Source organism: Schistocerca americana, chromosome 1, assembly GCF_021461395.2.
Source record: "Schistocerca americana isolate TAMUIC-IGC-003095 chromosome 1, iqSchAmer2.1, whole genome shotgun sequence".
NCBI lineage: Eukaryota > Metazoa > Arthropoda > Insecta > Orthoptera > Acrididae > Schistocerca > Schistocerca americana.
This window is the reverse complement of record NC_060119.1, coordinates 596040892-596068226: the sequence shown is the minus strand read 5'-3', so window position 1 is coordinate 596068226 and position 27335 is coordinate 596040892. Positions and strand designations below refer to the sequence as shown.

The 27335-nt window shown below is 38.6% G+C and overlaps 1 protein-coding gene across 3 annotated transcripts in view; it reads right to left on the bottom strand.

Moving 5' to 3' along the window:
• Nucleotides 1–27335, bottom strand: part of LOC124606851 (helicase domino) — a 402945-nt gene that overhangs the window by 274419 nt on the left and 101191 nt on the right. For all 3 annotated transcript variants that reach the window (XM_047138941.1, XM_047138934.1, XM_047138951.1), the window contains 6 exons: nucleotides 19746–19841; nucleotides 10121–10298; nucleotides 7611–7748; nucleotides 6742–6916; nucleotides 4074–4260; nucleotides 3747–3883 (listed from right to left, as the gene is read on the bottom strand). In XM_047138941.1, coding sequence (XP_046994897.1) covers nucleotides 3747–3883; nucleotides 4074–4260; nucleotides 6742–6916; nucleotides 7611–7748; nucleotides 10121–10298; nucleotides 19746–19841 — 911 coding nt within the window. The remainder of the gene's footprint in view (nucleotides 1–3746; nucleotides 3884–4073; nucleotides 4261–6741; nucleotides 6917–7610; nucleotides 7749–10120; nucleotides 10299–19745; nucleotides 19842–27335) is intronic.

Here is a 27335-nt window from a genome sequence, read left to right as displayed (position 1 = left end):
AAATACTTTCAGAAACGACTTCCTGACACTTAAATCTATACTCGATGTTAACAAATTTCTCTTCTTCAGAAACGATTTCCTTGCCATTGCCAGTCTACATTTTATATCCTCTCTACTTCGACCATCATCAGTTATTTTACTCCCTAAATAGCAAAACTCCTTTACTACTTTAAGTGTCTCATTTCCTAATCTAATCCCCTCAGCATCACCCGATTTAATTTGACTACATTCCATTATCCTCGTTTTGCTTTTGTTGATGTTCATCTTATATCCTCCTTTCAAGACACTGTCCATTTCGTTCACTGCTCTTCCAAGTCCTTTGCTGTATCTGACAGAATTACAATGTCATCGGCGAACCTCAAAGTTTTTATTTCTTCTCCATGAATTTTAATACCTACTCCGAATTTTTCTTTTGTTTCCTTTACTGCTTGCTCAATATACAGACTGAATAACACCGGGGAGAGGCTACAACCCTGTCTCACTCCCTTCCCAACCACTGCTTCCCTTTCATGCCCCTCGACTCTTATAACTGCCATCTGGTTTCTGTACAAATTGTAAATAGCCTTCCGCTCCCTGTATTTTACCCCTGCCACCTTTAGAATTTGAAAGAGAGTATTCCAGTCAACATTGTCAAAAGCTTCCTCTAAGTCTACAAATGCTAGAAATGTAGGTTTGCCTTTTCTTAATCTTTCTTCTAAGATAAGTCGTAAGGTTAGTATTGCCTCACGTGTTCCAACATTTCTACGGAATCCAAACTGATCTTCCCCGAGGTCCGCTTCTACCAGTTTTTCCATTCACCTGTAAAGAATTCGCGTTAGTATTTTGCAGCTGTGACGTATTAAACTGATAGTTCGGTAATTTTCACATCTGTCGACACCTGCTTTCTTTGGGATTGGAATTATTATATTCTTCTCGAAGTCTGTGGGTATTTCGCCTGTCTCATACATCTTGCTCACCAGATGGTAGAGTTTTGTCAGGACTGGCTCTCCCAAGGCCATCAGTAGTTCTAATGGAATGTTGTCTACTCCCGGGGCCTTGTTTCGACTCAGGTCTTTCAGTGCTCTGTCAAACTCTTCATGCAGTATTGTATCTCCCATTTCATCTTCATCTACATCCTCTTCCATTTCCATAATATTGTCCTCAAGTACATCGCCCTTGTATAAACCCTCTATATACTCCTTCCACCTTTCTGCCTTCCCTTCTTTGCTTAGAACTGGGTTGCCATCTGAGCTCTTGATATTCATACAAGTGGTTCTCTTCTCTCCAAAGGTCTCTTTAATTTTCCTGTAGGCAGTATCTATCTTACCCCTAGTGAGCCAAGCCTCTACATCCTTACATTTGTCCTCTAGCCATCCCTGCTTAGCCATTTTGCACTTCCTGTCGATCTCATTTTTGAGACGTTTGTATTCCTTTTTGCCTGCTTCATTTACTGCATTTTTATATTTTCTCCTTACATCAATTAAATACAATATTTCTTCTGTTACCCAAGGATTTCTATTAGCCCTCGTCTTTTTACCTACTTGATCCTCTGCTGCCTTCACTACTTCATCCCTCAAAGCTACCCATTCTTCTTCTATTGTATTTCTTTCCCCCATTCCTGTCAATTGTTCCCTTATGCTCTCCCTGAAACTCTGTACAACCTCTGGTTCTTTCAGTTTATCCAGGTCCCATCTCCTTAAATTCCCACCTTTTTACAGTTTCTTCAGTTTCAATCTGCAGTTCATAACCAATAGGTTGTGGTCAGAATCCACATCTGCCCCTGGAAATGTCTTGCAATTTAAAACCTGGTTCCTAAATCTCTGTCTTACCATTATATAATCTATCTGATACCTTTTCGTATCTCCAGGATTCTTCCAGGTATACAACCTTCTTTTATGATTCTTGAACCAAGTGTTAGCTATGATTAAGTTATGCTCTGTGCAAAATTCTACAAGGCGGCTTCCTCTTTCATTTCTTCCCCCCAATCCATATTCACCTACTATGTTTCCTTCTTTCCCTTTTCCTACTGTCGAATTCCAGTCACCCATGACTATTAAATTTTCGTCTCCCTTCACTACCTGAATAATTTCTTTTATCTCGTGATACATTTTATCAATTTCTTCATCATTTGCAGAGCTAGTTGGCATATAAACTTGTACTACTGTAGCAGGCATGGGCTTTGTGTCTATCTTGGCCACAATAATGCGTTCACTATGCTGTTTGTAGTAGCTAACCCGCACTCCTATTTTTTTATTCATTATTAAACCTACTCCTGCATTACCCCTATTTGATTTTGTATTTATAACCCTGTAATCACCTGACCAAAAGTCTTGTTCCTCCTGCCACCGAACTTCACTAATTCCCACTATATCTAACTTTAACCTATCCATTTCCCTTTTTAAATTTTCTAACCTACCTGCCCGATTAAGGGATCTGACATTCCACGCTCCGATCCGTAAAACGCCAGTTTTCTTTCTCCTGATAACGACGTCCTCTTGAGTAGTCCCCGCCCGGAAATCCGAATGGGGGACTATTTTACCTCTGGAATATTTTACCCAAGAGGACGCCATCATCATTTAATCATACAGTAAAGCTGCATTTCCTCGGGAAAATTTACGGCTGTAGTTTCCCCTTGCTTTCAGCCGTTCGCAGTACCAGCACAGCAAGGCCGTTTTGGTTAATGTTACAAGGCCAGATCAGTCAATCATCCAGACTGTTGCCCCTGCAACTACTGAAAAGGCTGCTGCCCCTCTTCAGGAACCACATGTTTGTCTGGCCTCTCAACAGATACCCCTCCGTTGTGGTTGCACCTACGGTACGGCCATCTGTATTGCTGAGGCACGCAAGCCTCCCCACCAACGGCAAGGTCCATGGTTCATTGGGGGAGGCAGAGGTACATAATGGTCCCATAACCAAACATTCATACAGATCTATTTGATCGAGCCCAAGTACTTTTCTGGTAAGTAATATCTTCAGTGGCTTAAATATTTAACTATACATTGAAATCCTTCAATACTCTCTTACATTACACATTGTTAGTTAAATCTCACAAGAATTGCCTCCTGTCATGATACATCATATTATAAATAGAGATACATGCTATCTTTCAAGTAAAAAGTGGCACACTGTTTCATCTAAACTAAAAAATAAGTCTCAACAGTGATTCATCATTTCTGTCAGTTTTCACATTGGAGTGCCATACCTTCTCTTTATGTTAGAGGGCATCAGCGACTATTGCACTCAAGAGGCACATTGGTTCTCTGTAGTGTATCAAACAGCAACTGCTCAACAAAGAAATCAGTATTGATGTGATCACCTGGAGATGGCCATAAAGACCTTTAATATCTAGGTGAATACTGCCTTTTATGTATGTTCTGATTGTACACTTAATACGTAAAGATGTACTTTTCAGCAACAAGTAAAAACTTTGAATAGCAGAATGTTGCACCAATAGCACCAAACATTCATCTTTCTTAACAATGACGGAAATTCCTGAATGGAATAATATATAACCTGGGGAAAGACGAGGCCACAGATAGATGGATTTTGGAATATTTGTGGCCGTGTGTGTGTGTGTGTGTGTGTGTGTGTGTGTGTGGAAGTGTGTACTTTTGCTACAGAAAGCATGAGCTCGAAAGTTTGTGTAATACTATTACCGTTGCACGTTTCTATGCACCATACGTCAGTCAGCTAAAGGTGAGTCTTTGCCTTTCCTATTTTACCTTTCTTATTTGTGTGAACTAACACATTTTACTTATAAGACTTACTTTGCTCTAGACATAAAATCATCATACAAGAAGCGCTGTCTTTTGGAGAGCCGGCACATAACTACATGCTCATACTTCTTTGGTAACTGCTTCTCCACTTCAATCTTCAAACGCCTCAACAAAAATGGCCTCAGCACCTACAGAAAAGAAAAAAAGGACATGTTATGCAAGTTATAAAATTTACACATCTGTAAAGCCTATTTAGGTGTGAATCTTTTTAAATACTGAGCAAAGTTACAAAGTGTTTCCCCTTTTCTTATGAAGTTATAAATTTCCCATCATATTAGCTAATAGCAAAAAAATTATACACACAACCAGAAAACTTACCTTATGTAATCGCTTGATGATACTTTCATTATACTCTGAATTGCCTTCTATCATTCCTGTTACAGGATTAGAGAACCATTCCTTAAATTCCCGATGTGACTGGAAAACATTTGGCATTAAAAAGTGCATAAGAGACCAAAGCTCCATCAAATTATTCTGCAGTGGGGTTCCAGTCAAGAGAAGGCGCCTATAAAATAATATTTTGTTGAACAATAACAAAAGGGTGAAATACACAATATATAAGGAATTAATTTCAAATTATTGTAGCAAACTGAATGTGTAATATTAAGATAGTTAACTAAACACAGTAGTGATAGAAGATACAGTCATATATGTATTAGTCTATATACATGGCGCCACCATACCCGCAGTTATGTGGTGCCAACTTAAGTGTAAGGCAAAGCAGATGCACTGACCACATTTCATTTGAATTAACCTGATATATTCCTGATTCTAAATGAGGATGTGTGTAAGGGATGTAAATTTATCATCAAAAATTCAGCTGAATCCCGGTTGGTTGGAAATATTGTCAGACGCACCTGAGGAATGAACACAATGAAGACCGGATTGTTATTTATTTCCTGTCTATCTTGAATAGGAGTATACGGTGACTTTAAAGCTTCTGTATCAATGTTTTCTCTTGAAAACAAGGAAATTTTTCAATAATTTTGGATATTTTCCACTAGCTGTATTAACATAGTTTGTCTATATGTTCCTATTTAGTAGAAAACACAATTCTACTGCATTTTGAAGGCAAAACTTCTGTCTAGAAAGATTGATGGACACACACTGTGATAAAACCAATTCCCCAATCTGACTCCATTACATCGAAAATGTATTAGAGTTAAAACCAAAATGGCCAGTTGTTGAAGCAGTGTACTCAAGTCACTTCTTTTAACATCCTTTTCCTTTCAAGTACATAGTATGTCACTTTGAGCACGGGTTAAAAGAACTTTTACCTAAAGTCCTCTGCTTTACCACAATTGTTCTCTTGTCCCATTCTGATTTACACTTTAGTAAGAGTGGTTGGGGTAGGGAAATGACAACCAATAGATGCAAAAGGTATAGAATAACGGATACTGGAGCTTCTTCGCTGTTAATTTCTGCTTATTATGATATACAAATATATTGTAATATAGCTCGAACTAACATCCATTTATGTTACCTACTCGCTACTTACTCCAGAAACAAAACACTGTCGGAAATGGAAAGTGCCACATCGTGAACACCTTGATCAAATGATACCAAATGGATACTCCACTATTTCCACACATGTGGGATACGTTAATTAAAATAGTATACTTAAACAAACATATTTTCAGTGCGGGAAGTCATTCCTACAGATGAAGGACAACATGTATAGATGATAGCTGTTGGCCTGTGGCTAACATTACTGAAGCTTTTCAGTAGAGATTACAACACAGCACGTCCAGAGGACATGTACATGCAGCTCATGGGTACGTGACGCAAATTCTGCCACAGAATTCAAATTTACGTAATAAACGCTATTCCGTAGTGAACTGTATCCGGCTGTACTATTTGGCACAGATAGTTTAAAACAGTAATAGTTTCTGCATATAAGTATAAAAAAGTAATCAATTTTCAGTCACTGTTATTCCACAACAACTGGCAAAGCCCTTTTTGGAAAGAGACTGTGTGTAAAAGTAGACTGCAAAATAGAGTGTGCACCTATGCATGAATACAACAACTTATCAGAGCACTCTGATTCCACATCAAACAGCATGCAGCTGAACAGTCCCAAAACATGTGCCACAAATAACAACACAGGAATCAGCCATGTGACCTATCATCTTACGACAAAGCAAAGTACGATTGTCTGCAAGTTAAAGACTGTGTGTGAAACCGTGCAAAGCTTTAGCACTACAGTTTTAGATGTGGGCTGTTTTGAACTATGGCTGCATAAGACACTAGTACAAGTCAGACCAGGACTGTCATTTTCATCCCTGACAACCTCAGCAAGCAATTGAGTGATAGGTGTTACCAAATGCTTAATGCCATTTAATTTTGTGTTATGGGTAGCTCGTTATTTCATTTTCTTATTTTGGAATGAGTAAAGAGATTGATTTAGTCTATCACATGATTCAAGCACAACTCTCACGACACCAGGAGGAATTGGGGATCCAAATGACGATACGTCACTACTTCTTTCACAGAATACATAGAACACAGGTATGGGCTAGCTGCCCTACGAGGAGGAGATGGGGCTTGTCCCCTCCCTCCCTCCCCCCCCCCCCCCTGTAAGGATCCTTGACTGACCTGCCAGATCCCCTAATTTTACATCCAAAGGTCATCGCTGGAACGGAACGGAAAGACATATAGTATCATGGCCACCAAACGATGACAACTGACACAGTATGTGGTTTGAGCACAACGATAAACTTCTCAAGATTCTTTCAGATACAGTTTGCTTCCATACCACAACACAAAAATATATTCCTGCCTGCGGTATCACATCTCATACTAATGTTGGAGGTAAACATCACTTCTGAATAAAATGAGAGTTTAATCATCCCATACCTGTCATGTGATGAATACCTGCAGAAAGTTTGATAAATAAATATCGGTTTTGAGCTTCATGGTCTAACACTTTGCATTTCCATCAAATTATTATGGAAGTATTAAAATACGAATATCGCAAAATAGTTACCTCTGAGTCTGAAAATTTAACAGAAGTTGCCATCTTTGAGATTTAAAGTTTTTTATATTTTGAGCTTCATCCAATATAAGATACTTCCACTTCTTCCTTCTAAAGCTCTGGTGGTCCTGAATTACCAGTTTATAGGAGGTTATACACACATGAAACGCATTGGGTTTTGTCCATCCTGAAAATTCAAATGAAAATTTTAAATATGACCAAAATACATGATCTGTAACAAAAGGTAACGTCTGTAAAATATCACATTCTCACAGCAATAACTAATTCTCAAGAACCAGTAGGCTTTTACAGTTAATTATTCAAAATCTGATTTTACTACATCATCTTCTGTAATACAAAAAACTTAGTGTTATTCTTTTGTAGGTCACTTAAAAAGCATCAGGGTGTATAGTTTTCACAGCCACTTTCAATGAGACATGAGTTGGACTGAGAGGAATGCTCAAATACAGAGGGGTAGAAGAAAATGTAGACACTCTTTGATAGTTCATACCTCTGGAATAAAGTGACATATCATTGCAATTTTTTGTGGTAGCATAGGCCATCATTTTCTCAACAGATTTTGGTGCATGTTTTCCAGCAGATAACAGCGTAGTGAAGAATGAAATAAGACTGTCAATTGAACAATGCAAGGCTGTGCCGAAGAGGTACTGGAAGTACGAAAACACGATGTAGCTTCAACGACAATGGCGAAATGTGTGTGACTCAGCCACCAACATGTAAAACAATTTATTGTACTTGTGATAAATTTGAAACTGATGGTACAGTCCAGACAAAATGCACAAGTAATTTTTCTTTTAAAGACTCTCATGAAGCACTTCACTTCATTCAGGCTACCTTAAAAATAAATCTTCCACTTTTACCTGTACGCTTCTGTTTCCTTTCCTTCTGAGATCCATAATATGTGAGTATTTTGAAAGCTGGGCACCATTTCTTGAATTCCATTTCCCAATTTAACATCACAGATGTAGGAACTATAATGAGATGTGGACCCCAATTACCTGGAAAGTTAAAGGAAATCTTGTTAATTTTTTAATACAATATATTTCACACACTGCCATAATGGTGTAGTTACATTAAGCTACCTACCCTCATAAATGATATACAACACGTTACCAAAAATTTAATATTCTTTAAGTACTGCTGTGCTACATGAAAATACTGAAGACCGCATAAGTATATCAGGTAACTAATGAGAAGTTAATGAATGGTATTTAAGAAAATGAAATTTATAGAAAACCTTGACTAAAAGAAGGAACTGACTGATAGGTATTGACAGTGACATTAGATCGTTTGCCGATGATGCTGTAGTCTACAGGAAAGTAGTATCATACGAAAGTTGTGAATAAATCAATGAGGATTTGCAGAAAATAAATGTGTGGTGTCACGACTGGCAGTTATCTCTCAATATTAGTAAGTGTCACGTACTGCATATAACAACATCCCCATTAATGTACGAGTACAAAATAAATGCCCAGTCTTTGGAAGCGATAACATCCAACAAGTATCTGGGTGCGACTATTCGAAATGATCTCATATGGAATCATCAGACTACACAAGTAACGGGCAAGTCATCATGAGAGCGTTACAAATCTCTCAGAAAGTTTGAAGTGGGATACACTTACAGACAGACGAGGCGTTAAAAGGAAGGGGCTGCTCGCTAAATTCCGAAATCCGATCTTCGCCAAGGATGTAGAGCATATATTATTACCAGCAACTTTCAAATCACACAATGATCATCATGCAAAGATAAGGGAAATTAGAGCTTATACTGAAGCATTCAGATAGTCGTTTTTCCCTCATGGGATCCGCGAGTGAAACAGAGAGGGAGGGGGGGGGATATGACTTTGGCACGAATTGTGCCCTCCGCTACACACTGCTTGGCTCTAATGGTTCAAATGGCTCTGAGCACTATGTGACTTAACTTCTGAGGTCATCAGTCGCCTCACACTGCTTGGTAGCTAGTGGAGTATATATGTAGATGTAGATGGGTCATATTCTGAATCTTTTAATGAAATGTCAATTTGATAATGGAGGGGCATCTGGAGGATAGGATGGTGGGGGAAGGGGGCGGAGGGTATTTGTAGAGGGAGACCAAGGCTAGACTGCGCGAGAAGGTTCAAATGGATGAAGATTACCAAAGTTAATACTTTCAAATTATTGATAACTTAACAATTTAAAATCTATAATTTGCTTACTGCAAAATAAAAAAAAAAGCCAACATATGCCTGTTTCTTACAAATATGTGCTATGTCTGCTTCCATGAATATGAGAGGTAAAGGATCTATGTATACATCTAGAAACTAGTCATTGCTTAAATGTCCTTGTAAGGAGAGAGGGGGATAGAGAGGGGGAGAGGGGGTGCAGAGAGGGGGGAGGGAGGGGGAGGGAAGGGGGGGAGGGAGGGAGGGAGGGAGGGAGGGAGGGAGACTACTGTAACATTTGATCTCTGGTAAATTCACTCTGGAAAAAATTGGTTTCAGTGGCAGAATTAGGACATGGATCCTCTACAAACTGAACCTTGAATTTTCGACTTATTAACAGAATGTCGATCTACTGATCACACTACCACATTAAGTTTTTTATATTATACTAACTGGTAAACAGTCTGCAATTTTGTCATTCCATTTTCAGGGCTCTTCCTCATCTGCTTTGCAAAATGTGATACCACTTGGTGTTCTACTATTGCCATTTCATGTTATCACTCTTACATGAGCAGCTGCTTTCGATTCTGACACAGTGAGTCTCACTGACAAAATGCAGTTTTATGTGCTGAAATGAATCAGTACACAGTCAACTAATTGGCTACTGTCCATCCAAACTTATGACAGCACTAATTCTAATGGATTTACAGCAGGCTATCTTTATGCAGACATTAGGGATCCATATTTTGTTTTATACTGGCAACTGATGAATTTGTGTGACTGACTAACACTGTGGTATTCACTAAGAATAATAATAATAATAATAATAATAATAATAATAATGTTACACACTTCTTCTAAATCCATAGAAAACCTGGTTAACATTAAAAATATTTTATCCTTTAAGTTTTGTTTAACAACTAAGTGTAGTAGGTAAAATAACTCAACAATGAGTATATGACACAACTAAAGGCAATTTTAAAAGGCCTCCGGACATATCACTTTGAAATTATAACAAATTTCATGTCTCAGTATCCTCTACAACCCTATGGAGAGCTTCATTGTTAATCTGTAACACACTGTGTGTGTGTGTGTGTGTGTGTGTGTGTGTGTCATCAGTTATGTAGGACAAATCAGATCTCTCTCTCTCTCTCTCTCTCTCTCTCTCTCTCTCTCTCACACACACACACACACACACACACACACACACTGTGAAATAGTTTGCTTACCTTTCTCACATGCTAAATGAGCGAGCAAAGAAATTGTTTGGATTGTTTTGCCCAAACCCATTTCATCAGCCAGAATGCCATTCAGTTTACGATCAAACATTGTAACAAGCCAATCCAATCCGATATGCTGATACTCTCTTAAGGAATGCTTCAGGAGGAATGGTATGGGTGTCACAACCTAGAAAATATCATTACATTAGCATAATGTGTGTATATTTGCCTACATATCCCCCATAAATTTTATATAAAAGCCCGTAACCTCAATTTAAGTCAGTGAAAACCACTTCAACAATAACCCACATACAACAATCAGGTTTTTCATCAGAGAAAACACACAAATGAAGATACTTAAAAAATTAATTAAGATACTTTTTACAATCCAAATGGGCCCCACATTGTAAAAGTTATCTCTCAAAGTTATCTCTCAGAGACATTAAGTGGTAAAATTCAGATTGCTACTATAGTAGTTTAATGATGTATTTATTGTGATGGGCCCATTTTGGCTAGAGAGCTATCTTTGTACTTTCTGCCAAAGTTACAAAACATTTATATTTTATTATAGTGTTGGTTAATCATATTTTCGGATGCACAAATTTGCCATTTACATCCATACATCATCCGTATTGTATTACAAAGTGATTTAAGTTAAGGACTCGTGCTATAAATTGTTTTGTGGTTTGCTCCAGTTGTTAATGTTCCTTTCTCTTAACTTTTTTATAATTTGACTTTTTATTGTCAGATTTGACAGACTGACAATTGGCCAAAGTTGCTGTATGGTTACAGCTGCTATGGTGTGTTGATGTTATCATTTTGGGCAGTGTGTATTGTTTTCGTAATCAGTCTGTCCTATCCATTATCTTTGTTTAGGAATTCAATAAAATTTTGTATGAAATATTTATGTTTTAAATCCATTTATTTAGATTTCCATCTCTTCAAGTACATTCATTATTACAGCTTTAGGTAGTATGTGCTAAATTTTCATTACTAACTCCATACGTTCAGCACTGTAGTAGTTGTTCTTAAGTGGTTGAAGAATGTAGATGGATTAGTTAACTAAATCTCACTTGCTCTCAATATCTTACACTGAAGCTGTGGCCTGTCCACCCTATGCAAAATTTATTGCAATCCTGACATTCAGTTTTGTACATTGGTAATTTTGCTTTTACAGAGCAAAGTCTACGCCAGATATTGTTGTTGGTTCTATAGGCAAACTGGATAGTTGTGTTCCTGATTAGTGTGCTAATTTTTTTAATACTGTACATAAATATGTTACAGATGTGTATGTTTGTTTAGTCTTTTTGGCATTTCTTTTGACAATTTTATGTTGGTTGGTTGGTTGGTTTGAGGAAGGAGACCAGACAGCGAGGTCATCGGTCTCAATGGATTAGGGAAGGACGGGGAAGGAAGTCGGCCATGCCCTTTGAAACGTACCATCCCGGCATTTGCCTGGAGCGATTTAGGGAAATCACGGAAAACCTAAATCAGGATGGCCGGACGCGGGATTGAACCGTCGTCCTCCCGAACAATTTTATGTCCTTTTGTTTTTGTAGGTGTAGCTTTTCTTTCATGTATCTGCACTACTATGTCTGAGTTGAAATAATTTTGTTGTGCTATATATTGTAATCTATCTACTCTTTTTGTATGGTAACAGATTTTGTATTCTGATTTTCCATGAATTTTGAAAATGTGCGAATTTTTATTGTTAGTGACTATGAAGTCCAAGAAATTAATTGATTTGTTCATTTCTTTTCCCACAGTGTAGTGCATTTTATGGTGTAGTTTATTTAGTGCTTGATGTACGTGTTGGATGTCAAGTTCATCTCCATTTATGAGGGCAAGCATTTCATCCACAAATCTAAAATTGCAAATAATTTTCGTGGTTGGGGAATTTATGGGTGCAAAAGAATTCTCCTGCTAATGCATTCAAGAAGATATCTGGTAAGGTGCTGGCAACACTGCAAGCTACTGCTGCTCCATCTAATTGGGAGTATGTATTATTATTGAATTCAAAATAATTTGTGTTGTACTTAAAATGAGTAGGTCTGTTATTTCTTGTATTCTCAATCACAATTTTTATATACCGTGAGAGATTTTTCTGTATGATTGTAATTGCCTTCTGGAACAATTCAATTGATTTCCTGGATCTCACTGTCAGTAACAACAAAAACTCATACATGTTTAAAATTTATAGAAAGCATGCAGCAACTGACATCATAATACATACTAATTCAGGTCACACACAAGCACGCATACTTCCAAGCCATGATCAACAGAGTACAAAATCTACTACTAACCAAACTGCCATACACAAAGAACTTGATACATAGCACAATGAATGGTTTGAACCCCGACAAAGCAATGCAAGCAAAAATTCACAAGGACATAAAATAACCCAACATACATGCCTACAACATCAAACTAGTGGAGAATGCAAGTATCCAATTCATGTATGAAACCAGCAACAATATCCAGCATAGAGTTCACTCAGGAGAAACATGGTAACTAAGATAAACAAACACACGCATAAGCAAAATCTAATGCCAGGATTGCAATAAATTTTACCTAGGATGGACAGGGTGCATCTTTAGCATAAGATATTGAAAGTACACAAAAATTGGTGAAAATAATTCTACAGTCTTCATCCACTTAAAGAAGATAATCACCATGCAGCAATAAAAATTTTACACACATTATCTAAAGGTTTAGCAACGAACATACTTGAAGAGAGGAAAATCTACATACACATAATATAACACTATGTATAAAATTCTGACTGACTCCCTAACCAAAGGTGATAGACAGACAGACACTGACATCTATCCACAGACACATTGATTGCAAACACCATACATACAGCATGAAATGATAATATCAACACACAGTCACAACTTTAACCATATAGCATCTTCTGTCATCTGTAACAACTGTCAAATCTTGCAATAAAACGTCAAATTATAAAAATTTACAAGAAGGGACCATTAACAACAGGAGCAAACCACAGAACAGCTTACAGCATAAGAGTCCTATACTTACTGCAATAACAATACAGAGTAACAGTGATGTCTGATGACACACGGACGTATCTATCAAATTGTATACCCAAAAATATGTTAATATATCTAAAAACAAAGATGATGTGACTTACCAAACGAAAGCGCTGGCAGGTCGATAGACACACAAACAAACACAAACACACACACAAAATTCAAGCTTTCGCAACAAACTGTTGCCTCATCAGGAAAGAGGGAAGGAGAGGGAAAGACGAAAGGATGTGGGTTCTAAGGGAGAGGGTAAGGAGTCATTCCAATCCCGGGAGCGGAAAGACTTACCTTAGGGGGAAAAAAGGACGGGTATACACTCACACACACACACATATCCATCCACACATATACAGACACAAGCAGACATATTTAAAGACAAAGACTGACATCTTCATACCATCTGTAAAAGTTACGTAACAGTATTTATTTCATTATAGTGTTAGTTAACATATTTTTGATATCAATATAATAGAGGGAAACATTCCACGTGGGAAAATCTTTGTCTTTAATTATGTCTGCTTGTGTCTGTATATGTGTGGATGGATATGTGTGTGTGTGTGTGTGTGTGTGTGTGTGTGTGTGTGTGTGTGCGCGCGCGAGTGTATACCCGTCCTTTTTTCCCCCTAAGGTAAGTCTTTCCGCTCCCGGGATTGGAATGCCTCCTCACCCTCTCCCTTAAAACCCACATCCTTTCGTCTTTCCCTCTCCTTCCCTCTTTCCTGATGAGGCAACAGTTTGTTGCGAAAGCTTGAATTTTGTGTGTGTGTTTGTGTGTCTATCGACCTGCCAGCACTTTCGTTCGGTAAGTCACATCATCTTTGTTTTTAGATATATTTTTCCCACGTGGAATGTTTCCCTCTATTATATTGATATCAAAAATATGTTAACTAACACTATAATGAAATAAATACTGTTACGTAACTTTTATAGATGGTATGAAGATGTCAATCTAGCTGAAATGGATCCATTACAATAAATACATCTCAAACTACTACAGCAGCAATCTGGATTTTATCACGTAATGAAGACATGTTGCCTATCCTGCTACTAGTGTGTACAAGTACACCAAGTGTAGTGTCGCTGCATATGTGTACTTAAATCAATCACCAACTGTATTGAGACATCCAGGCCACAAGAGGGCACCTGTAGGAAGTGTGTAAACAGCACGGTCTCTGCTGTGGTGTTTACCGGCAACTCGCACCGATACAGGGTGATTCACGAAGACGTGCAAATATTTTAATGCGTTATTCTACAAGTAAAACCAAAGAAAAAAGTTCAAATAAACATAGGTCCACAAATGTTTGGTTACGGAGTTAAGGCTAATAAAAGATTTTGCCTGAAATTTAGCAACTTTGCAATACGAAGCCACCGCAAAACTGTATGAGGTTACAGTAAAGCACGATTTCCATTTATTTTGTTGTTATTGGTCTGATGAATCTAATAAAACATGTCCCAGATATGAATCTGCAGTAGTTTTCCAGAACATCCAGAGATGCAAAGAAGTAATTTCATAAAAATTTTAAGCAAAGAAGTAATTTTGTAAAATTTCTATTTTATTAACAATTTGGCCCGATCTGTTTTTTAAATTCTAGACAACTGCGCAAAGTTATCAACAGAAGTCATAAAGAATTTAATATTGGAAAAATGATGGTAATAACGTTCACTGAAACTGTATGAATGTGTCAGATAATCTGCTTTTATTAATACCATAGCACACGTGAATTTATGTTAAACAAGGAAAAAAAAAAAATTACAGAAAACTTACTCATTTCAAGGTTAGGAAACGACTAAAGCAACTCACTAAAGGCTGCCAACAACGACATAAACCTTTCTACATTCTTAATGGAAAGTAAACAAATTTACTTGTATAATAATGTTCGCTTCTCTGGATGTTCTGGAAAATTACTGCAGATACATGTCTGGGACATGTTTTATTAGATTCACTGAACCAATAAAAACAAAATAAATGGAAATTGTGCTTTACTTTAACCTCATACAGTTTTGCAATGGCTTCATATTACTAAGTTGCTAAATTTCAGGCAGAATCTTGTATTAGCCGTAACTCCATAACTAAACATTTGTGGACCAATGTTTGTATGAACTTTTTTTAGTTTTAGTTGTAGAATAACATATTAAAATATTTGCATATCTTCGTGACTCACCCTGTATATGCATGGAGCAGTGCTTACCCACTCTCACTATGTTCTTTTAGTCTGTAATGCTCACATCAGTTGTTTTGAGTGTTGATTATGTTGCACCTACTGTGCGATTCTTTTGTCTTGTTACGTGTGGAGTCATGCAAGGCTTATTTCCCTTACTATTCAGAGGTTTATGAATAAGGCCATATTTGGGTTACTTGGATTGTTCTCATGTATTACGTGGTTACTACAGGATTGATCCCATCCTCATCGCCAATTGTGCAGTAACCAAGTTATACACGAAACCAATCCAAGTAACTCAAATATGGTTTTATTCGTTAACCTCTGAACAATAACGGAAATGAGCCTCTCATGATTCCACAAAGAACAACAAAAGTATCACACAGAAGGTGCAACATAAGTGATACACGGAACAACCCCAGTGCCTACACAAAATCCTAACGTAACAACATTTGTGGTACAAATCTACCAAGAACCTTTTTAATAGTAATTGCCCTCATACCAACACTATTTACATAAATAAAAAATTCTCCGGCAAACACTCACGCCACAATCAAGTACACAAGTTCACTATTATGACAACAGACCAAGTTATTCCAATGCAAAATGATGGACTAACGATGACAATTATAGCTACTGTTGTAATATTGTACACATATGGCTGCCTGAGAAAACACGAGACCATGTACACTGGGTGGAAATGAAAAATCAATTTATTTTCTGCAAGTAATTATAAAATAAAAAATTGAGAGATTTTTTTGTGAATGATGACCCCCAAAATAAAACTATGAGGAGGAAAGATAGTGTGAACTTCACTTAACTGCGAAAGTAGGCTGACTACCCCTAAATCATGAATTTAGTGTACCTTCAGTCACACAACACGAAATTCTTTGAAAATCTTCTGAAACCAGGCCTTGAAATGGTGTTCACGCTGAACATTATGCCCCCCAAGCCACCCACTGTATCTTTAGGTTTTTGCACATCAGCCTGCCCACCAAGCCATCCACTATAGCTTACGGTTTTCACACATCAGCCTTGTCAAAATACAAAGTTCTCCAAAATCTGTATTCTTGCCATATCATTCATATCCTTGTAAATTCCTCCCACTATATAATTTGGTGAAGGCATCCCAACATCAGTACACAGTACTTACTATAACAATACATCTGGTGCCACCTATTTCCATCAAACCCACAGACACCTGTGAGACAAACCATAATACATATCAATATTATGGAAAGAATAGGCTGTTACTGACCATATGGTGGAGTTATCGAGTTGTAGGTAGGAACAACAAAACGAGTGCTAAACAAATGATCTTTTGACCAAAAGGCCTTCTTAAGCAGAGAAAACACACACACACACACACACACACACACACACACAATGACCACTGTCTCTTGTCACAGAGGCTAAAAATCCAGCTTTGGTAGCCAGAGACAGCAGTCGTGTGTGTGTGTGTGTGTGTGTGTGTGTGTGTGTGTGTTGTACTAGCATGAATGTCTGTGTTTTGTCTACTTTAGAAGAAGAGCTGTTGGCTGAAAGTTCACTTGTTTAGCAGTCTTTTTACCAATCTTTTTGTTGTGCCAGTCTACGGCTCAACATCTCCACTACATGGTGAGTAGCAATTGATCCTTTTCATAATACTACCTTTATTCCATCCTGGATTTTCCATAATATATACCAGATACATGAACTGAACAACAGAAAGTTCAGGTCAGAATATTAACATTATTATGAAAAGGACAGTGCTACTAACTGTAAAGATGGCGTGTTCAGTTACAGACAGGCACAATGAAACTAAAATTATATACAACTCTCAACGAAAACCTTTTTCAGAAAAGAAAAATGCAGATATAGTCTCAGAAGCAAACACATCTCCACACACACGACTGTTACCTCCTGCCACTCGGGCAAGACCAACAGAAATGCATCAAAAGGGAGCAACAACTTGGAGTGGGTGGGAGGGGGAAGGATAGCATAGTAAGAGTGGTGGAAGAGAAATTGGCTCTGCCTGGCAGAACATGCAGGGACTTGAGTTGGCAGGACAGGGTTGTCAGGTGCCACTTCAGGAGACTGTGGGGAAGGGAGGGGGTGAGGGTTGGGGGAGCAGAAAGGAGAAGAGCAGAGAAGGGGAAAATACTGATGGGTGCACTGGCAAAGAGCAGCACACTGCGAGACTGAAGGGAAGGCAAATTGTAATGAGGTGACAGGACAAAGGGGTAGGTAGAAGTTGGGCAGAGGATGTGGAGGACAACAGGTTATTGTAGGTTGAGTCTGGGGTGATTTCAGGTGTGGTGAATGTCTTGTACAGATAACTCCCGTCTGTACAGTTCTGGAAAGATGGTGCTGGAGGGGAGCGTCGAGATGGCCCTGGTGGTAAAGCACTGTACAGCAGCCCTTGAAACCTAGCAACTTATGTACATCTGCAAATCGTGCCACAGGGTGGACCACTTCCCTTTCGTTGACAGTCTGGCAGTGGCCATTCATCCTTGTGGACAGCTGGTTGGTTGTCATAGTAATATAAAAAGCTGAGCAATGATTCTGGCAGAGTTGGTACACAACATGTCTGCTCTCACAGGTGGCCTGGCCTTGGTAGGCCTGTGACAGGACTGGAATTGGATGTGATGTGTCGGTCTTCCACAGGGGCTCCCTTGTCCAGCATGCTGAATGTAACACAGATAGACACTATCCCTCAGACCCAGTAAAAAAACAAATGTTCCTTGCCACATCCCCACACACCCCCATCCTCCCACTACCCCCAAGAAACACTGACCACCTTCATCACGCAATACCACCCTAGAATGGAACAACTGAACCACATGCTTTCCTCTGAGCTTTGATTATGTACCATCATGCCCTGAAACTAAGGACATCCTAACCAAAATCCTTCCTACAACCTCCACAATATTCTAGTCCATTCACATGACACTCCCAATTCCAATCCCTTGCCACAGAGAGCGTATCCCTGTGAAGACATGGGAGCAAGACCTGCCCAATCCACCACTTCCTATTCCAGTCCTGTCATGGGCTTATCCTACCCCATCGAAGGCTGGGGCACCTGTGAGAGCAACTATGTTATATACCAGCTCTGAAGCAATCATTACTCAGCTTTTTATATTGGCGTGATAACCAACCAGATGTCCACAAGGATAATGGCCACTGATAAACTGTGGCCAAAAGCAAAGTGGACTATTTTGTAGCATGACATGCACCTGTGTATAACATGCTTGACTTCAATGGCTTGTTTCACAACCCAGGCCATCTGCATCCTCCCCACTTCCATCAACAGTTTTCTGAGCTGTGCAAGTGGGAGTTTCTTAAACCACATTCACCATTCCCGATATCATGCCAGCCTCATCCTCCAGCCACCTGTTCCACCACCTCTGTCCTCTCACTTCATTATAATTCATCTCCACTCACTCTCATTGTGTGCTGCTCTCTGCTGGTGCCCCCATCACTCTTTTCCCTTCTCTGCTCCTCTCTTTTCCACTCCCTGTTTCCCCTCTCCCTTTCTCTTCCCCACAGCCTCCTGACACATTGCATTTAAGTCAGTATTACAACCACAATACTGTCAGTGAGGATTGTCTGTACTACCAAAACAAAATACCTTGTAACAGAGCTTGAGATATTTTGTTTCACTAATACAGACAACCTTCACTACAACACTGTAAATATGACCTTATTTTGTACTTCAACACTTCGGTTCTTTCTCCAAACATCAGTACAAGAAGAGTTCCATAGATGGGCACCTCCTTTACTGCGTGTGGTAGGTATCAGCCACCTATCCTCATTTTACGCTACTACCATCATTTCACACACCCATCCCATTCCCTCCCCAATCCCATTTATAGTTCTGAAACTAACACTTTTTATATTTATTTTTATTTATTTATTTCTGCTGTCACCCAGTAAATGAATATGTTGTGTGTTTGTTTCATTGTTGAAGGTTCATTATGGAACATTCAAATACTACCTCTCTTATATACCTGCATAAGTGATAATTCAAGCATAAACAGAACAAACTTGAAGTGATAAGATCCTAGATGTCAGTTTCTAGAACACTTAATCTGTATGATATCTATCTCTCTTTAAATTTTGAACAGCTGAAGTAAAGGCTGATAGCAAACCTTGCAAAAATTATGTGCAAAGCTTCACAATACAAGACAGACCTTTACTTATGCCAGTAACAAGGTTGAATTTTTGGGAACATTTTCAGGTATAAGGGGCAATTTACCATCAAACATATCTGTTGTCATACCCATAAACATGAAACAGTTAAGGCCTCACCACAAATTACAGCTTTTTTTTTTTTACACAGAAATAAATGATGTTAAATAATGGTGTAAAATATGGAATCATCTTAAATGTAAAATTTATATTTCACTTTATAAATCGCCACTTTTTAAATATATTTTTACATACACTTGTAGATGACAATGTGTTTCCTTTGGGCTGAATACTCTCTGCCAGTGCTGCAACATCGTTGATTTCTTTACCCGCAGTCTCGTTATCTACAATCTGTACAATAAATAAATAAATAAATAAAACAAAAAATTTCTACTGCTAAAGCAATTCTAAGATCATACTTGTAGTAAAACATGTTTAAATAACTCTTTCACTACAATGACTCTTCTCTAGCATTAAAAAATTACAATAAAAATGTTTCACAGTCATGTAACAAAGTGAATCAGTTTTATCTCCAATCATACCATAGATCTATACCTCAGTCTGAAAGTGAAAGTCCTGGATGGTCCCATGGAAACTAATTAAAATGAGGAAACTAATCACATTTCTGAAATCAGTTAAATGTTATAACAAACTGCCAGTCACTGACAGTTCACTTGGTAACACTGCAACTGTATAGGTTCTACTAAACAGTTAATTACTAGGCACAGGAATCTCTCTCATGCATTCCTGTGTGTTTCTAAAATGTACTGTAATGTAACAGGAGAATTGGTTATAAGTTAGCAAGGTGTTTAATTCATAAATTAGGTATCTACTCAATCACTGATTGGCAAACTCTTAATCAACAAATATCAACAGTACAACAACTGAAATTTGTTATGAGAGCCAGCATTTTTAGAAACTTAAATTATATTGGTAGGTAAATTGTTAGTAACTTATTAGGGTACACCAAGGCTGGTTTTGTTAAAAACATCCTTAACCTGACAGGTAAGTTTACTGAGGTAAACCCCTTGCAGCTCTCCCATCCACACTCGTCTTGTGTACTTGTGCAAAACAATCGTTATGTGGCAGTCACCAGTATAAGCATATCCTTATTTGAATCAACATGTCAAGTGATAGCCCAGTGAGTGGTGGTGTGATTCTCTGCATTCTTGAAGAATCGAAACATAATCTGAGCGGTATTTTCCACGACCATGGTATGGATGAAGATCCAACTCATGCTGAATCAGGATCAGGTAATTTTGTTGTAATTTTCTATACTTTTCACATATATTTCTTGCACAACTTCTCAGATGAAATAATTTATTGTGATATTTTCTTTTCTTATTTCTTTACACTTACGCTAAATGTTGTTCATATTCTTTCAACATATACATATTATTTCCGAATAGAGCACTGATAGTAAAAGCATGATGCCAGTTGCTGCTGCAGGACCCTCAGAATTTCTGAAGCATTCACAGATGTCAAGCGGAAGCGAAAGAAAATTTACAAGACAGTCAGTGCAGGGAAATGACGAATGGGATGACACAGATGATGTCCCAAATACTACTCCAATTTATACTGGTGCGAGTGGAAATATAAGTACCGAAAAAAACTTTAAAAGTGGTAGGCCTATCACCGATTTTTCTGTTATTTTCTGGACAATGAGTTACTTGCTCAATTGAAAGAGCAAACAAATCTACACTGATCAGCCACAACATTATGACCACCTACCTAACGGCTGGTATGTCCACCTTTGGCACAGATAACAGTGGTCATACATCGTGGTATGGAAGCATGGAGCCCAGGTAGGTTGCTGGAGGGAGTTGGCATCACATCTGAACACACAAGTCACCTAATTTGTGTAAATTCCAGGGAGGAGGAGCAACATCTCACACCACGTTCAATCACGTCCCAGAAGCATTCAATTGGGTTCAGATCTGGCGAGTTAGGGAGCCAGCACATCAACTGGAACCCATCACTCTGTTCCTCAAACCATTCCATCACAATCTTGGCCTTGTGACATGACGCATCACCTTTCTGAAAAATGTCACTACCATCAGGAAACGTGATCACCATGAAGAAGTGTACGTGGTCTGCAACCAGTGTACATACTCCTTTGCCATCATCCAGTGTACAATACTCCTTGGCCATCATCGTGCCTTACACAATCTCCACTGGACCGGTAGATGCCCACGTCAATGTTCCCAACAGCATAATGGAGTCACCGCCAGCTTGTTTCCATGCTGCAGTACAAGTGGCAAAGAGCTGTTCCCCAGGAAGATGTTGGATTCACTCTCTCCCATCGGCATATGAAGAAGGTATCGGGATTCATCAGACTACGCAACGCTCTGCCACTGCGCCAACATCCAGTGCCAATGGTCACGTGCCCATTTCAGTTGTAGGTGCTGATGTTGTGGTGTTAACATTGGTACATGCATAGGTTGTCGGCTGTGGAGGGCCATCGTTAGGAGTGTTTGGTCACTGCGTGTTCAGACACGCTTGTACTCTGTGCTCATCATTAAAGTTTGATGTTAGTTCTGCCACAGTTTGCCATCTGTCCTGTTTTATCAGTCTGCCCGACATCTGCTATGAGGGGTGGCCACCCAACCCCATGACGTCAGGATGTGTTTTCACCACATGCTGATAAAACTTGCCACAGCACTCCTCAAACACCCAACAACTTGTGCAGTTTCCAAAATGCTCTTACCAAGCCTCCAGGCCATCACAATCTGCCCTCGGTCAAACTCAGATAGATCATGTGCCTTCCCTATGCTACACATGGACAGCATGCTCACTAATACTACATGCACCACCTCTGTGTCTGACTAGCAATCATTCCTCGCCAGGTGACACTGCTATTGATAATAGATCAGTGGTATAATGTTCTGGCCGATCGGTGTGTATGACAGGTAACAAATAATACAGAAGTGATGCCTGAATTGATTACTGTCAAGAAGCAGGCTAGCAGCATGGAAGACAGTTACCCTGGATGACATTAGGAAATTTACTGCCATCAGTTTGCAAATAAGTTTCAGTGACTAGCAGATCAATGGAGCACAAATACACTTGTGTCATGCAGTTTCTGTCTGAACAAAATGAGTAGAATCAGATTCCTTCTAATACTTTTAATCTTTCATTTGAATGAAAATAATCAAATGAAAGCTAAAGGTCAGCCAGGGTTTGATCCACATTCAAACTGCAGTTAGTGTACGACATAAGACAGTGGTGCAAAAATGGATGATATCAACTGATTGGTGATATTACAATTCATAAGGGATGTCTCCATTTAGTGGTGATATTAACAATCAATGAAGGAATATGTCCAAATGGCACCTCGGTTTCCAGCAATGTATGCCACAGAAGCCAAGGCATAAAACTGTATATGCAATTTTGTGAACAATGTGGTGTTGAGACAGCTTGATAATTTAGCAGGTAAGGGTCACCATGCTATACACTGATTGATACTTCATAAGTGTAGTGCTGGCAACAGCTCCTGAAGATATATGTAGTGATTTTGTTGACAATGTCAAAAAAAGCAGGAGAGGAATGTCATCAGCTTCGTCTAGTGCTTTTCTCCAGTGCAATGACATTATTTACCACTGTAAGGGAAACATTTTAGCCTTAAGATGGAAAGACAAAAGAGACATGCTACTATCACAAGACACAGAGGCAGACAGAAGAGGGGAAAAAAACACCAGCAGCAGTGCTCATATAGTGCCTTACAGGATATTTAATCATTGTTCAGTCAAGTGGTAGAGAAAGCTGTCATCCTGCCTTATCCTAATGGCAATTTCAAATGTCCATGTGCTTTACAAGTGGGGGAGGGGAAGAAGAAGAAGAGCCAGTTCATTTATGCTGTCTGCAAAAACTTGTCACCAGCATGTGCTACTGACAGTCAGCCTATTTCAAGTGGTGCTGAACTTTCATGACTGGATGAGAGGCATTTCTTGAGCACAATATCCATTCCATCAGGGAAGTAGAATGCACAGAAAACTTGGGGACTGTGTCAGAGAGGGTCAGGAAAGGAGGAGGAGGAGGAGGAGTCACCAGAAGGAAGGATACTTCATTCCAATGTGTCGTACGCAAAGTGGGTTTTGTGTGCAACCCTGTTTACAGTTATACCATTAAAAAAGAACTACTCCAAGTAAAAGTTCATTTGCAGAAATTTAACATTCATGATCTCTGTACACAAACTCTGCCATGAGTCTGTAACATGGAAAAACAATTTTTTTCTTACCTGAAAACAGTTCCTTTGGTTTTGATTGGAGTGATGAAAAGTTTACAAAGCAGGGCACCATAAGTGACATGTATTTGAAGAGGAAATGATAAGCTTTATTCCTGCCCGAGAAAATCATATTTATGATTATTTCTGAATCTGTACTGAAGGGACAAAATACTGTAAAAATGGCTGGCTCTGAATGACAGACTGCAAAAATGGACTGGCACTAGGGTAGTAGAATTGCATATATGGCTGAGACTCAGATTGTTAAAACTGTAGGTACATTAAATAAAATTTGATATCATCCTTAATAATGATATTATTTACTGATGCAGTTAAATTACAAGGCATCATAAAATTAAATTATAAAGGTGACTGACAAACACTAGTGTGAACAATGGCCTTGCATCTCCTTGGAAACTTTGGTAAGTCAAGATTGAATGTTACCGTTTTTAATTTTTAGCACAATTCCAGGTGCTCTTTAATAAGACGACTTCTCAATTTATTCTCGATAAGGTTCATGTTTGAAAATGATAATTCACATGAAAATATGACGGCCTGATTAAGTAAAGAATAGCAGACACTAGTTTTTTCAGCTGATTATGTAAGTCAGGAATACTATTCTAAGTGTTAAAACATTAACATGTCTCTCTTCTCCAGGTCTTTCAAAGCAGACTGCTTGTGCTGTGAATTAAGTTCACATTCGTTTTTCTCCAACATTTATATAACAGCACAAAGATGTTCTGATTTCGAACTCCACAATATATTTTTCTTTTTTTAAATCCAGCAATTGTGTTTCAAACTGCTATTACCAGTGTTAAAGATTAAATTACTTTATCATACTACAGTAGCAGTAAGAGGTTTTTTTCTAACAAATTATAAGGTCATCCTGTTTACGAATTTATGAAACCTGTTGAGAAAAGCTTCCCTCATGTTGAAATGACTTGTTCTGAAATAGCAAATGTCAATATCAGTGTTATTATCTTGATGATATTTCAACAGGTTTGAAAAGGAAATTAAAGTTTCTCTTTCAAAATCCTGATCAAAAAGAGATAATATGTTTTTAAATGAAATACCTTCTTCTAAAACAAACATTTCCACACTCTTCTGTAAGACAGATATTCTTTCCACTGCTTCATTTTGAATGACATTCACCACGTTAAAAATGATATCATGCACCTGACCTGGAAGCATTATCCACCCCTGCTTTGAAGACATAGTCACAAGTAGTGACAGCATCGCAGGTGGCAGTTAGTGCATGTGGTTTGAGTTCCGAGGGTGTGTAACAACCTCACCTAAATACCCATTTAATGACACATCTTTATCTTCAAAATAGACTCTCCACTCACCCACGCTGAAGACCGACTTTTGTGCAGGGAGCACAAAAATTCAGCTGCACTGTACATGTACTCCCACAGATGGTACTCTGTGGAAATCCCACACTCAAGGTGCCGAAGAGCTGCAGGTGGCTAGTGAGCCACCGTTCACTGACCATTGTACTAGATGGTTAACATTGAGTCAGCAATATAATACTTCAACAGGCACACACAAAAGATTTTGTAAATGTCAACTACAGGATGAGAAATGTTTGTTGATGTGTACGTCGCATAATGGGTATTATTTCAAAATCCTAGACCATTGCCTATTGTGACACTTACTGCAGTCTGTGATGGTTACAGAGACACAAGGGAGATTTAATAGGCCACAAAAAGCAACGATGCAAGGTGAGAAGGGAACAAGAATTTCATATTTGATAGGTAGTGACTGGATGATTGGTCAACGGTGCAGTACATTAATAATAACCATTAAAGCTTTCATGAAGTGCCAAACCCTCAAGTCAGCATATCAGTTTACTACATACATGTCAAAAATGACTACATAAATTCATTTGGCACAAAATGTCCATTAGTGAGGCAAAATAAATTAATAGAATATTTTAGAAGGCAGTGTTCATGGACAGTTCATAACATACTATGTTCTGGGGGTTTTATGTAGATATACAAACTTTCAATACTTACTATTGTTTTCTGAAGTTATTCAGGATTCTAAAATTACAGCAGGGTGCAAACTGAAACCAGCTCAGGACATTTCATAATTATTTTAGTCTCTGACTTGAAGAGTTAATGATTTATTTTTTAAATGTCAGCCGTACACTGTGTTGCATGAGTAAACAAACTCCAGAGACACTGGGTCACAACAGCAAGAACTATATGCAACTACAATTTCAAGAGTCCTGAATAACAAACAAGAGAGCATTTATAAACAGTTTCACTGTACCATAGGCCAGAGGATATAACAGCAGACATTGCCACATGTATCTTTGTGAAAAAGACAACTGTGTATAGTACATGGAAATTAAAAAATTTACTTGTCTCAGGCTTGTCAGATGCTCCTAAGCTGTTGTCGGATAACTCAGACTGGACTATTGATCTTTAGGGATATGTATTACTTGGCAAGGCAAAGTGGTAGCTCTGCCATAACAGGAATTTAATGGTCACATGATGTAGTGTAACATATCACTTCGATTAAGTGATGTATTGCACAAGCGTTTTTGAAACCAACGAATGATGTTCGCCACTATAATAAATCTATTTTCTTAACGTATTGGATAATCTACTGTTTGGATTTATGTTTTATTTACGTGCATGTACCATGTGACAGATGGATGCAGTGTATCGGAAGCCAGGATGACAATAATCATCATACCACTTTCACAGCCATAGTAATGTGACAGTCATGTTACCAGTCGTAATTGACATCCACAGAGCAATACGGCAATGGCAAACTAAACGGGAGGTATTGCTGCCTCAGTCTCAGGTTGATTTTTACTATGATAGAACTTTTTTAAACCATTAGATGTCAATCACTTTGTTGTTCTGCTCTGAGTATAGTTTGAAAATTAAGTTGTGGAATGATTGCAATGTGCTTATGAAATTATACGGTTAGAAGTTAGATGGTCTCTGTATATCCAGCTCAAAGTAGGGGCCAGGCTAACTGAACCTCATAATGACTCTTACAATAATAATTCTAATTCTATTACACTTGAAAAGATGGAACTCATGAATGCCATAAAGGTAACCAACTAAGGGAGAGCCCCTGACAGCAAAAAGCAGGAGGAGGAGGAGGAGATTAGTGTTTAACGTCCTATCGACAACGAGGTCATTAGAGACGGAGCGCAAGCTCGGGTGAGGGAAGGACGGGGAATGAAGTCGGCCGTGCCCTTTCAAAGGAACCATCCCGGCGTTTGCCTGAAGCGATGTAGGGAAATCACGGAAAACCTAAATCAGGATGGCCGGAGACGGGATTGAACCGTCGTCCTCCCGAATGCGAGTCCAGTGTGCTAACCACTGCGCCACCTCGCTCGGTCAACAAGCAGGCATAAAACACAGAGTTCACAAGCAGAATGTCTGGTTTGGTTACGGATCAGTAGCGTACTGAAGATTAATGTTACTCAGATTCTTCACAAAGTATAATCGGTAACAAAATTTTGGCAGCAAACAAAGCACAGAGTGGACAAGGAAGTTGGAACACATGGGTTGAGCAACTGGCATTGCGCACTGTCTTTAAAAAGCAAGGGCTCTACATTCAAGTTCCATCATAATATAAAGTTTTAGCTTGTCTCAAAT